Below are 12,683 nucleotides of genomic sequence, written 5' to 3' on the forward strand. Positions count from 1 at the left end.
GCCTTGGCAACGGCGTCCTTACAATAGGCTCCATCCTCCTTTGGGCTTGGGCGGCAGTTGGAGCAAAATAAAGCCGCCTCCTCATTCCCTGGACTCCTGGGAGGGGATGTCTGTGGAGAGTGGAGGGGCTGAAAGGACACCCACAGAAACTCCCCCTGCTGGGCAGAGAGGGGTATAGCAGGGATGGCCCCCTCACACCTAGCAGCCCTACAGATTGGGGGCCTTTGGGTGGGCCCTCCCTCCTCGTAGAAAGAGGGTGCCTCTCTGAGTTACCCCTCAACCTTGAGGCTTACAAGAGCCTTCTCAGAAATGCAAAGCTGATCGCCTCAGCCCTCTTAAAACCCCTCTGTTGCCCCCACCCCCATCTATGTGTGTGGGGGGGTGTGGGTGGGGGGGGGAATTAAACTCCAGGACATGTCCCATAACCATGGGCTTCAAACCTTTTTGCTCACATACCCCCCCCAACACAATTTAAAAACTATATATGTTCTCATACATTTTTAGTTGACAGCTAAAATTTGTCATTGTAAGTTTAGTTTTTTGTTGTAAAGGAGGTCATTTTCGGGATATAGTAAATATTAACATTTAAAAATAAACCTATTACTCTTTTATTGTTCTCCAATGTAATCTCAATAGCACAGCAATTTTTTGTTGTTGATAATCCTCACCTGAGGATATTTTATCCATTAATTATTAGAGTAGAAGGGAGGGAGGGAGGGAGAGAAAGAGAGAGAAGCATGGATGTGAGAGAGACACATCAATTGGTTCCTCCCACACGCTCCCTGACCCGACCGGATCAAACCTGCCACTTGTCGGTGTTCCGGCCGATGCTCCAACCACTGGGAACACCGGCCAGAGCAGCATAGCAATTTACCATTAAAAACTTACACGAATGAGCTGCTCTTTTACAGTTTAAATATTTGCCTTTTCTCCTTGGACTAGTATTCCCATTCCTCTCCCCCCACCCCCTCCCACTTTCTTTCTAATGTAATCTGTTTGTGCTGGGAGAGACTTTTCTGGAGCACCTGCCATGTGTCTGCACCACCAACATGGGTATATAAATGTAAATTTAAACTTTTCTTTATTTCTTGTGACCATCTGCCTCTGATTAAAAGTTTCTTTTGCATTGAGCGATCATGACAATTATCAATAATATACAATCGATCAAAACAACATTACAACATTTGATTGATAGTGATTACAAATAAAAGTAGAATTTTTTAGACTCATCTCTGGATGAGATAGAGCTTTATATATATAGCTATAAATGCTGAGAAAGTTTGTTCTCATAAATAAACAGATGAGATTAGAAGGAGTTTTATTATAGCCATGTCACTCAAGTCTTTGAAATCCTTCCGAGTCTATATGCCAAAAAGTGCAGAGTGATATGTCATCAAAAGCTATTTTTAATGCCTATCCGCTGACAGTTCCATGAGGCCTTCCTTCAATTATTTTTAACACGTGGAGCTGGAAACTGCTTGACTTTCAGACGCCGTTTGTTCCTTCACCTTTAAAACATCAATATTCCTAATTGTCCCTTTATTTGGAGCCCCGGGATTTTAGGCCCCAGGCATGTCCCACCCTGGACTTGGGCTGGGAGGGGCGTGTGTGCTTTTGGGGAGCTCGGGGCCGGGCAGTCCAGGAAAGAGTCCCTGCAGAGCTTGTAGGTCTGGAAGTTGATTTCTCAGACCTCTCTGACCCACAGCCCCTTGGGAAGCCCCAGGTGCCCCGGGGCAGGTTGGACCTGGTTTGGAGATCACTGATTTCCAGTGCTCTCCACAACCTGCTCCAGCCCCATTCTCACTGGGTCCCTGAGGTGTGTGCTCCCCAAGGCCTGAACCCCCTGCATGAGCAGGACCCCTCCCAGAGGGCTGGCTTTAGGGTCTTCTCCAGGCTTTTGCACATGCCCTGTCCCCACTGTCTTCCCTCCCATTCCTGCACTCCCCTGTCAGGGTCCTTGATTAACCATCATCTCCTCCAGGAAGCCCACCCTGACCACCCCCCCAAGGAGGAGCTAGGTGCTGCCCCTTTGCTCCCCCTCACTGGCCTCTGTGCTGCACGATCCCGATACTCACCGCCTCTCCTCTGGTTGCGTCTCCGCCTCATCTCCCCACTAGACTGTGAGTCCCATAAGTGCAGGGCTGGTCTTGTTCACCTTTAACCCCTGGCATCCAGCGAGGGCCTGGCCGTGAGTAGGTACCAAAACTCTGGGGTGATATTGACCAGTGACCATGGGCCCACCTGCCTCCCCCTCCTCCCCTGCCCCAGGTGCTCCTGTCCGGCTGGCTTTGAAGGACCGACCTGTGGGGTGAACACAGACGACTGTGTGGAGCACGCATGTGCCAATGGAGGCGTCTGTGTGGACGGCTTGGGCAACTACACTTGCCAGTGCCCCCTGCAGTATGCGGGTATGTGGGCATCTAGTGTGTGGGGAGGTGAGGGCTAGCGTGCATGCCCTGAACCCCATTCCCGTGACAGTTGGGGCCCTGCCTCAGCGTGGGCAGGAGGTTTCTGCTGGCGGCTGCCTGGCAGAGCGTGGGGGTTGGGGGGGACAGCTTCTCTCCTGCCTCTCCCTGGTTCTTTCTCCAGGAAGGGCCTGTGAGCAGCTGGTGGACTTCTGCTCCCCGGACTTGAACCCGTGTCAGCACGAGGCCCAGTGTGTGGGCACCCCGGATGGGCCCAGGTAGGTGTTGCCCATTTCCAGGGCCAGGGAAGGGCAGGGGCTGCCAAGTCACCTCCCCTCCATGCCAACCCCCTCCCCATCCTATTCCTCACCTGTCAAGTGGGTTTGGTCTCAGCCATGTGGGGTTCCTGTGAGTCAGGGTCGGGGTGGTTAAGGGGACAGCTTTGCTGCCAGCATGAGCTTGAATGGATGGCTTGCCCACTCTGAGCCCATTTTCTCATCTGCGAACTGGAGGCACCAGAAGCTTCCTCCTGGGTGGTGGTGAGGAGAGGATGAGCACATGCGTGGAAAGCACTTAGCTCCATGTCTGACCTCCCATCAATGCTTCATAAATAGCTATTGTCATTCCAGACCCACAGTTTCTCATCCCGTTACAAAATACACAGAACTCTGAAAACCAAAAGTCGGTTTGATAGCAAAATCGGACCTGACCTGAACGTATCCTATATAATAAAAGGGTAATATGCAAATCGACCCAACAGCGGAACGACCAGTCGCTATGACGTGCACTGACCACCAGGGTGCAGACGCTCAAGGCAGGGGCTGCCCCCTCGCGGTCAGTGTGCTCCCACAGGGCTCAAGGCTGGTGAGCGCAGTGGCAGTGGTGGGAGCCTCTCCAGCCTCCCTGGCAGTAAGACATCCCCTAAGGGCTCCCAGAATGCGAGAGGGCGTAGGCTGGGCTGAGGGACCTCCCCAGTGCACGAATCTTGTGCACTGGGCCTCTAGTTTGGTAATAAAAGCAGAACACACAGCCCTAGCTGGTTTGGCTCAGTGATAGATCATTGGCCTATGGACTGAAAGGTCCGGTTCAATTCCGGTCAAGGGCATGTACCTTGGTTTCAGGTTCCATCTCATGCAGGAGGCAACCAATGTGTCTCTATCACACTGATGTTTCTCTCTCTGTCTCCCCTTCCTTTCCATTCTCTCTAAAAATCAATGGGAAAATGTCCTTGGGTGAGGATTAACAAAATAAATAAAAACAGAAGCTGACCACAAGAATATGGGGCTACAGTCAACAACCATCCATGTAGACTGTGCTGCAGAGCTGTGAACATGTTTGACTGAGGGGCTGCTCTCGATCCCACTGGCATGTTACACAATGTACAGTTGTAGGCACTGTATTACCTTTTAAAAGTCCTCCTGTTTGGCCTCAGGAAAAGGGCTTCTTGACTCTTGTCTCTGTTGTTGTTACTGGCATACATGGAAGTGCTTTGTCACCTCAAGACTACGTGTGATATGAAGGTCATGGGGTTTTAGGATGTTGCTCCCATCTGTAGTTTTCAAAAATAGTGTCAGTTCTGGGACCCTGGTTCCACCAGTCAGGGCAGGGCTCCTTGTAGTCTGTGGCTGAGGGACCAACCCCAGGGTCGGGGGATGGAGTCACCATGGAGCTGAGGCCCCTGGGCAGAGGGAGAGCCAGGGGATGTTAGAGGCCCGGCTGTGGGATCGAGAGGCTACGTGGGAGCCTCCGTCCAAACGGTGGGCACCCTGCCTTCCTGGGTGAGCTGGCACGGAAGACGGGGTGGGATTGGCACAGAGACCAAGGAGCAGTGGCAGATCAAGAGGCATGCCCGCTCCTCAGAGAGGCTGGGCCTCAGGTGGATAAAGCGAGGCTGCACACTCACGCACTCTGTGCTGGGGTAGTCCCTCCCACCGCACAGGTGAGCACATACAGTGGGGGAGGTGCTTGTTCTCTCAACTTCCTGTTTTGGAGGAAAGATGGACAGATGCTCAGCTGTGCTTGGCATTGTACCTGGAACCCAGCAAGTATTCAGTACATTCGTTGAATGAATGCATGAATGCATGAATGAATGAATGAATGAATGAATATGAAGGAATGGGTGGTGGCTTAGGTACTGAAACAGTCTTCAGACTGCTGCTCAAGACCCAATAGTGACTTGTGATTAATGGGTAGGTCAAGGTTAACTTAAAAAATGAAACAGAAAACATCAGAGAGCATCATACCATTTTATACACTAAGGATAAGTATGATTTCAGGTGTGTGTGTGTGTGTGTGTGTGTGTGTGTGTGTACTGGTAGAAGGGTATTTCTTGCAGCCTGAAAAACACTGGAAATGAGTAAAAAATCCAGGCAGGGGCACCCACCTGCCAGATTGTTCAGTTTGCAATTTGCAGTCTGCAGTTTGGAAGGGTTTCCAGCAAAGGTTTGTTCAGTGACACCAGGGGCTTCTCAGAGGAGGTGAGGTCTTGGCCTGGCCGGAATGAGGCAGGGAGAGAGGAAAGGGTATTCCAGAACCAGCAGGGGTGAAGGGAAGGGAGTGAAGGCGGGAGTGCTGGTGGCGTGGGGGTTGCTGCCAGTGACGAAGGCCTGAGCATCTTGCAAGGGGGTGGAGGAGTATGCCCTTTACTTGATAGGACTGGATTGGATTTTTGGCCGGAATGGATTTTGGGGTGAGCAGTGAGGCACAATGCAAGCAGGGAGCTGGATGTTGGCTTGGAGTCAGACACTGGCAGAGAGGTGGGCACCTGCCCTGCTGGGGCCAGGAGGCTGGGCTGGTGGAGCTGGGGGAGCTGGGGTGGGGGGAAGGATGAGCCCCATGACGGGGAGCCGTGTGCTGAGCAGCTGGGTAGGTCCGGAAGGGGCCGCAGTTTGGCCCTGATGTGCTGTTGGTGGTGAATCTGGGTCCTTCCTGACAAGATTCCCATCTCCTCCTGCTGCTGGGGGCCCACCCCCCAACCTAGAGCCCCACCAACCGCACAAGCTCTTCCAAAAGGGCCCCAGGACAGGTGTGGGCACCTTTATATCCAGGGCTCTGGTTGACCTCCGGGGGGACCCCATAGACCCCAGGGCCTCCAGGTTGTCTGTCACACACAGTCCCCGGGCCCCGCAGGCTCAGGGCTGACTGCCTACCCGCCTCGCACCTCCAGGTGTGAGTGTGCACCCGGTTACTCGGGCGACAACTGCAGCGAGAACCAGGATGACTGCAGGGACCACCGCTGCCAGAACGGGGCCCAGTGCATAGACGACGTGAACAGCTACTCCTGCCTCTGTGCCGAGGGCTACAGGTGAGAGGCCTGCACACCCGCGAGGGCCCGACTCCTCCTAGCCGTGGGCTCGGGGCTGGCAGGAGCCCCCAGACGTGGTTGGCGGGAGGGAGGGAGGGTGAGAGCCTGGGTGTCGGGTCCTGGCTTGAACCGTCACCCGTCACAGCTGTGTGTCCTTGGGAAAGTGGCTTAACCACTCGGAGCACAGGCAGCGGGTGCCTAACCTTTTTGGTGGAGGGAGTGGGCGGCGGGTACAGATCAGTGGGCGGGGCCCTCTCACTGCTCAGGGAGCCTCTGAAGTCACAACCTGCCATAAAGGTCACTGACATTTGCATCTTGGCTCCTCTGGGAGGTTGGGAGGGGGGACCGACACCTGCCCTCCTTCTGACCACCCACCTCCCATGATCTGCTTGGGTTTTTTTTTCTTTCAGTTTTATTGAGCTGTAATTCACATACAATACAATTCATCTGTTTAAAATGTGCAATTCAGTGGCTTTTAGTATATGTCCAGAGTTGTGCATTCATTTTAGAACTATCCATTTCAGAACATTTCATTACTCCAGAAACTCCACACCTCTTACCTGTCACCCCAAGTCTCCTCCATCTCAGCTCTAGGAAACCACTAAGCTGCTGGTATCTGTGTGTGTAGATTCGCTTATTCTGGATATTTCAGATAAACAGAAGTAAACAGTCTGTGGTCCTTTATAACTGCCTTTCACTTAGTGTCATGTTTTTGAGGGTCATCCATGTGGTGGCAGGTGGCAGAACTTCACTCCTTTTTATGGCTGAATAATATTCCATTGTAGGGATCTACCACTTTTGTTGATCCATCCATCTATTTGGATTGTTTACACCTTGGCTATTGTGGATACTAATGCTACAGATTGCTGTAGCCTGGATCAGAACTGCCGTTGGTAGAAATGTTCCCTCTTTTCTTTATTTTGAGTCTTCCCTCTTTTGCTTGTTTTAAGACTCAGCTTTCTTTTCTGTAAAATGAGACATGAGCAATTCTTAAACTTTAACGAGCACACGAGTCACCTGGGCATGGTGTGAAAGAGCAGATTCGGTAAGTTTTCCATTTCTGACACCTGCCCAGGTGACATCGATGTTGCTGGTGCAGGGACCACACTTGTTTCTCACCACCCTTCTGGCTTAGTTCTCTCGGGAAAAGTGTTCATTAGCAGCATTTTCTGTCGCCTTAAGGATCCAGTTTCCCGCGATGTTTAGTGAGCTTCTCTCCAGGACCTGGGGGAGGAAGAGGCCCTCTTCCCCTTGCCCTGCCCTGTCTGACCTGCGTCCTTTCCCTCCCAGTGGGCAGCTCTGTGAGACCCCTCCCCACCCAGCTGCCCCCAGGAGCCCCTGCGAGGGGACTGAGTGCCAGAACGGGGCCCACTGTGTGGACCAGGGCAGCCGGCCCGTGTGCCAGTGCCTCCCGGGCTTCGGCGGCCCCGAGTGTGAGAAGTTGCTCAGTGTCAACTTCGTGGACCGGGACACGTACCTGCAGTTCACGGACCTGCAGAACTGGCCGCGGGCCAACATCACCCTGCAGGTGGGTGCCCAGGGCGCCAGTCACAGAGGGGTCAGGCGGCGGGGGGCCCTGGCCTCAGGTCAGAGATTCAAGACACGTCCCTGCCCAGGACAGTGGGGAGGCCCCTGTGTAGGTCAGAGTCTTGGATGTGGGTGTCAGCATCTCAGCTTGAAGTCGTTTAAGCAGAATTAGAAAGGTTATTGGCATATAAATCCAATCTCAAAGAGGCAGGAGGGGGAGGTGGTCTCATGGGCGACTAGATCCAGAAAACAAAGCTTACCAGGACCCTGCCCCACCATCTCTTGTCTCAACGACTCCTCGCTTCACCTCCAATGCCGACGGGCTTTGTGTCATGTGCCTGGAGCACGGCCAGGTTAACTCCCAGCTTATGTCTTTAACCAAAAGTCTTGTGGTCCCTTATTTTGCCATTTTATGTCTTAAACATCTACCTCCTGAGCAGTTCCTTCCAGGTTTGGGTGGCTCTGGCTGTCAGAGAGCCTTCCTGAACGTGTCCTCTCTGTAGGGGCCCTCCCGCCCCCACCTCCAAGGCAGTTCCCCGAGGCCCACAGAGCGGCTGCCCCACAGCCCGTCTGCCTGTCTTCCCCGAGCAGGTGGTCTGAAGGGCTCTTACCTGCCCCTCCTGGCACAGAGTTTCCAGGCCTCAGCTGGCCCGTCTGCCCTCTGCTGCCTGGCCCTGGCCACACTGTCAGTGGATAGGCTTTAAACCCGGGGCTGCCATGTCACCTGGGCAGGCAGGGAGGGCAGTTCTGCACACAGCATCTCTCTTCCGATGGGGGCCCCCGTGTGCTCCGCCTACCAGCCTGTGCTGCTGCTGCGGGGGATGGGGTTGGAGAGACAGTGCCCTTGCTCACCAGGTCTCCACGGCAGAGGACAACGGGATCCTGCTGTACAACGGGGACAATGACCACATCGCCGTGGAGCTGTACCAGGGCCATGTGCGTGTCAGCTACGACCCTGGCAGCTACCCCAGCTCTGCCATCTACAGGTGGGGCTTCCTCAGGCCCGTCGGCCGCTCTCAGGGGTCTCCTGGGCCGAAAGCAGGTCATTAATGAAACCACCAGAACCTGGGCTGCCCGAGAGGAGCAGGCATTTGAACCATCGAGTACAGCCCAGCGCGGGTCCTTCCCCTCCCACCACCACCTCACAGGGTGCTCCTGGGTAGGGGGAGGAGACCGATTAGGTTGAAAACACCTGCCCCAAACGTCTCAGCTTTCCCCAGGGAGCAGGAGAGGCTGGGCCATAGCCCCCAGTCCCAGTCTCCCCCTGAGAGATGTGGTCCCTTGGGAAGCAGCTGCTGGACCCGTGGCAGGGTGTCCAGGAAGGGATGGGCCCAACTGCAGCTCATCCTCTGGGGTGGGGGCACCCCATCTTCTTCCAGTGCGGAGACGATCAACGACGGGCAGTTCCACACTGTGGAGCTGGTCACCTTCGACCAGATGGTGAATCTCTCCATCGATGGCGGCAGTCCCATGACCATGGACAACTTCGGCAAGCACTACACACTGAACAGCGAGGCCCCCCTCTACGTGGGAGGTGAGGACCTGCCCCACCCCAGGCCTCTCCTTTGGGGGGTGGTGATAGCCTTTCCAGGTGGGGCCCTCCTGCTCTCTGGCCAGGGGCGGGGCCCAGGGCACAGGACTGTGGGGAACATCGCAGGTGGTGGGGGAGGGTCTAGTGACCGGCCCAGCTGCAGGTGGATTGTGTTCCCTTGCCAGGAGCCAGGCTGCTACCCCCAGCCCACACTAACGAGGGAGGAGAAGTGCCTGCGTGGGGACGGAGGCCTGACCCAGGCGGGGGAGGGGAGGGATGGGGCGTGCTGGAATTCCCCAGGCTGTCCTCTACACCGTGAGCATCTTTCTTCTTGGCTTTGGGCCAGAAGGGGCTTGTTCAATGTTCAGGGTCCATCCCCAGTCTTGGGCCCTCAGAGGCCCAGAGCTGCTGCCGGAGGCCCAGGCCCAGGTCCCCGCATGAGCTGGGGATTGCCCAGCTGGCCTTCCAGGCTTTGCAGCTACCTGGCCCTGTCCACCACCTGCGGACATTTCCAGGTCCAGAAAGCAGGTTCCTGGAGGCAGTGGGGTTGTCTCAGCGCTGTGCAGGGCCTGGCCTAGAGAGTGGGCAGGTGGGAGGGATGAGAACCTGGGGTTACTAGTTGTGCAACTTCGGGCAAGTCACTGAGCACTGAGCATCCAATGGGGTTTAGCAGCTCCTACCTCGGAGGGTTGCTGTGAGTGGTGACCACAAAAGCAGGTGACAAAGTACCCTTCACCCGAGTTCCAGGTCCCAGTCCTTTGCTGCCTTTGGGGCCTCTGGGAGGTAAGGACAGGTGTCCCCGAGGGAAGGAAGGAACCCTGGGCGAGTGCAGCCAGACTGGGGCACCTGGGCCTCACTGGTCAGCTGGCTGCGGCCAGGCTAGCACCCAGCCCTGGCCACGGGAAGGCAGCTTTTCCTTTTCTTTGGGGGAAGGAGTCTGCACCCTTCACGGTGGCAGAGGACCTTGGTCCAGGGTTGCAGAGGCAGGACAGAGACCACGGGCAAGAGGGACACTATGCAGGTGCCCACAGACCTCAGAGGGAGGTGCCGGGCACCGCCCCAGCCTGGCCAGCTCAGTCTGCCCCCTCCCCACCACCCAGGGATGCCGGTGGACGTGAACTCGGCCGCCTTCCGCCTGTGGCAGATCCTCAACGGCACCAGCTTCCACGGGTGCATCCGAAACCTGTACATCAACAATGAGCTGCAGGATTTCACCAAGACACGGATGAAGCCGGGCGTGGTGCCGGGCTGCGAGCCCTGCCGGAAGCTGTTCTGCTTGCACGGCATCTGCCAGCCCAACGCCACCCCCGGGCCTGTGTGCCATTGCGAGGCCGGCTGGGGGGGCCTGCACTGCGACCAGCCAGCTGACGGCCCCTGTCACGGCCACAAGTGAGCCCACGCTGGGCTCAGGGAGCCCTCACCCCTTGCCCACCTGCAGGTTCCCTTCCCTTCCTTGCAAGTTCCCATTCCCTGTGGTGAGGAAAGAGAATCGCTTTCACGCCCAAGATCAGAACATGTGGCCTAGCAGGGTTTCATTACATTTTTCTGGGTTTCTATTTTTATGAACAGGAAAGGTCTGTAGGGACAAGCACAGACTCACATTTGCTTCCTCGGGAAGCAAATGTCTCCATCTTGGGACCAGGCTAACACCCGTGACGCCGAGGCTGGGGGTGGGGCGCCCTGGGTGGGCCTTGCCGGGGCTCTGCCTGTCCTCAGAGTGTTTTTCTCTGTTCCCCCAGGTGTGTCCACGGGAAGTGCGTGCCCCTCGATGCCCTTTCCTACAGCTGCCAGTGCCAAGAGGGGTACTCGGGGGCCCTGTGCAACCAGGCCGGGGCCCCCGCAGAGCCGTGTGGGGGCCTGCAGTGCCTGCACGGCCACTGCCAGGCCTCGGCCACCAAGGGGGCGCACTGTGTGTGTGACCCTGGCTTTTCAGGCGAGCTTTGTGAGCAAGGTCAGGGGCCCCCCTCCTGATGTGCCCTCTCCAGGGTCCCTCCCCACGACTGGCTTTAGCAACTTGGTTTTTTCTTCCTCTCAACCTCAGCAACCCCTCTGTGCCCCTGCCCTTCCTGCACCTTAGGCTGCTATGGGGCTTTAGTACGCCCCCCACCCCCCCGCACCCTGCTCTCTGGGCTCCAAGTCCCCCTCACACAGGGCCCCCATCTCTCCCTGGCCCAGCTTTTCCTGCAGCCCCGTATCTGGGGTAAGTGCCCCTCTGGCTGGGATTTCTCCTTACAGACAAGATCGTGATAACAGCTCCTGCCCAGATCTCTGCATCGTGGCCCCATCACCTTGGGACCCAGGAGCAGCAGAAGTCTGAGGGCTGGGGACTCCTTCCCAGGCCTGGTCTGCGTGACTGAGATGCTTCTGCTGGAATGGAGAGCGCTTGGGGGGAGGGGGGGTCTTGAGGAATCCAGAACTCAGGCACTTTAGGGTCCCGAGGCCACTCCCTCCCAGCACAAATTCCTTTTCCAACATTATTGCCTCCCAGGCCTCCAGCCTCTTGCACTCCTGCAGCAGCGGGGAGCCCCCCCCCCGCCCCCCCCGCCTCCCCCCCCCCCCCCCCCCCCCCCCCCCCCCCCCCGGCCCCGGAGCCTGGCAGCGGCATCTGTGCTGGAGGCCCGGGCAGCTAGAAAGTCCCTCCTTCCCACTGACCTCATGGTGGCCCGGGAGGAAGCTGTGCATGTGCATGGTGGGCAGGGAGGATGCTGGGGCCAAGGTGGGCTCTAAGAGCTAGAGGACCGTCCGCAGATGCTGCCCTCCGCCTCCCCCGCTCCCCTCGCTCCTCTTTCTCCTCCTGCCTCCCAGGGGGCAGAACTCGCCCATAGTTGTGCCCTGAGGCTTTCTCTTGGTATCTGTCCCATCCAGAGTCCGAGTGCCGGGGGGACCCTGTCCGGGACTTTCACCAGGTCCAGAGGGGCTATGCCATCTGCCAGACCACGCGCCCGCTGTCGTGGGTGGAGTGCCGGGGCTCCTGCCCGGGCCGGGGCTGCTGCCAGGGCCTGCGGCTGAAGCGGAGGAAGTTCGCCTTCGAGTGCAGCGACGGGACCTCCTTCGCTGAGGAGGTGGAGAAGCCCACCAAGTGTGGCTGTGCCCTCTGTGCATAGCGCCCAGTGCGCACGGGGAGGGGGCTGGCGAGAAGCCTGGTCACCAGGAGACCTGGGCTGGGGTCGGGCCATCGCCGGGCGGCTCCTGGATGGCTGGACCCTCTTGGGCAGGCTGGGGCCCACCTCTCAGGGGCCAGGCAGCTTTTCTCAAGCTGAACTTGAGCAGCTGGGGGCCGAGCGGGTGGGCGAGGCCTGGCTGCAGACAGCCCTCCCGGAAGTGCCTTGCACAAAGAGGCGCTTAATAAATAATGTTGAATGAATATGTGCGTGAGGTCAGGCCAAGAAGTGCAGAATGGTGACACTCCCTCCTTGCCTGTGACCTGGCTCTGAAGAAGGGACTGCCCTTTCCCAAACCAGCCTGTCCCTCATGTCTGCAGCCCATGCTGGCCCCAGAACCTCTTGCCCCTGCAGAGAACCCTGAAGGACTCCTGGCCTGGCTCTGCTGCTTGTCGGTGGGCAGGAGGCCAGGCTGCGGAGGGGAAGGGCCCCTCCTGCTGGCCAGGAAGGGACTGCCCCTTGCCCCTGGGCTGGTTGGCAGGCAGAGCACCTCAGGAACGAGGCCTGGGGTGGAAGCTGGTCTTAGGACCAGACCTCTGAATCCTAAAGTTATGGGATGATCATTGTAGCTTCAAGGAGGGTACTCATGTGGAGGAAACGGTCACTGGAACTTCCTGGGGTGGGGGACCCCACCGAAAAGGACAGGGCGTTCTTGGTTTCAGCAGAGTAGACACTGCCACCCACCGTCAGACACTAGCCACCAAAGGGCCCTGGTCCTGGGCTTCCCCAGCCATCAGCCTGCTGCTGGCGAGCCA

At 57.1% G+C, this 12,683-nt stretch overlaps 1 protein-coding gene across 1 annotated transcript in view; it reads left to right on the forward strand.

Moving 5' to 3' along the window:
* SLIT1 (slit guidance ligand 1) overlaps positions 1 to 12,683 on the forward strand; it is a 151,029-nt gene extending 138,346 nt beyond the window's left edge. The window contains exons 29-37 of the mRNA XM_070432588.1: positions 2,269 to 2,408; positions 2,590 to 2,683; positions 5,572 to 5,709; positions 7,000 to 7,237; positions 8,092 to 8,222; positions 8,616 to 8,770; positions 9,868 to 10,156; positions 10,507 to 10,718; positions 11,633 to 12,683. Coding sequence (XP_070288689.1) covers positions 2,269 to 2,408; positions 2,590 to 2,683; positions 5,572 to 5,709; positions 7,000 to 7,237; positions 8,092 to 8,222; positions 8,616 to 8,770; positions 9,868 to 10,156; positions 10,507 to 10,718; positions 11,633 to 11,871 — 1,636 coding nt within the window. The 3' untranslated portion in view covers positions 11,872 to 12,683. The remainder of the gene's footprint in view (positions 1 to 2,268; positions 2,409 to 2,589; positions 2,684 to 5,571; positions 5,710 to 6,999; positions 7,238 to 8,091; positions 8,223 to 8,615; positions 8,771 to 9,867; positions 10,157 to 10,506; positions 10,719 to 11,632) is intronic.

Source organism: Myotis yumanensis, unplaced genomic scaffold (genome assembly GCF_028538775.1).
Source record: "Myotis yumanensis isolate MYYU_CA2020_CCGP unplaced genomic scaffold, mMyoYum1.0.hap1 SCAF_13, whole genome shotgun sequence".
NCBI classification, from domain to species: domain Eukaryota; kingdom Metazoa; phylum Chordata; class Mammalia; order Chiroptera; family Vespertilionidae; genus Myotis; species Myotis yumanensis.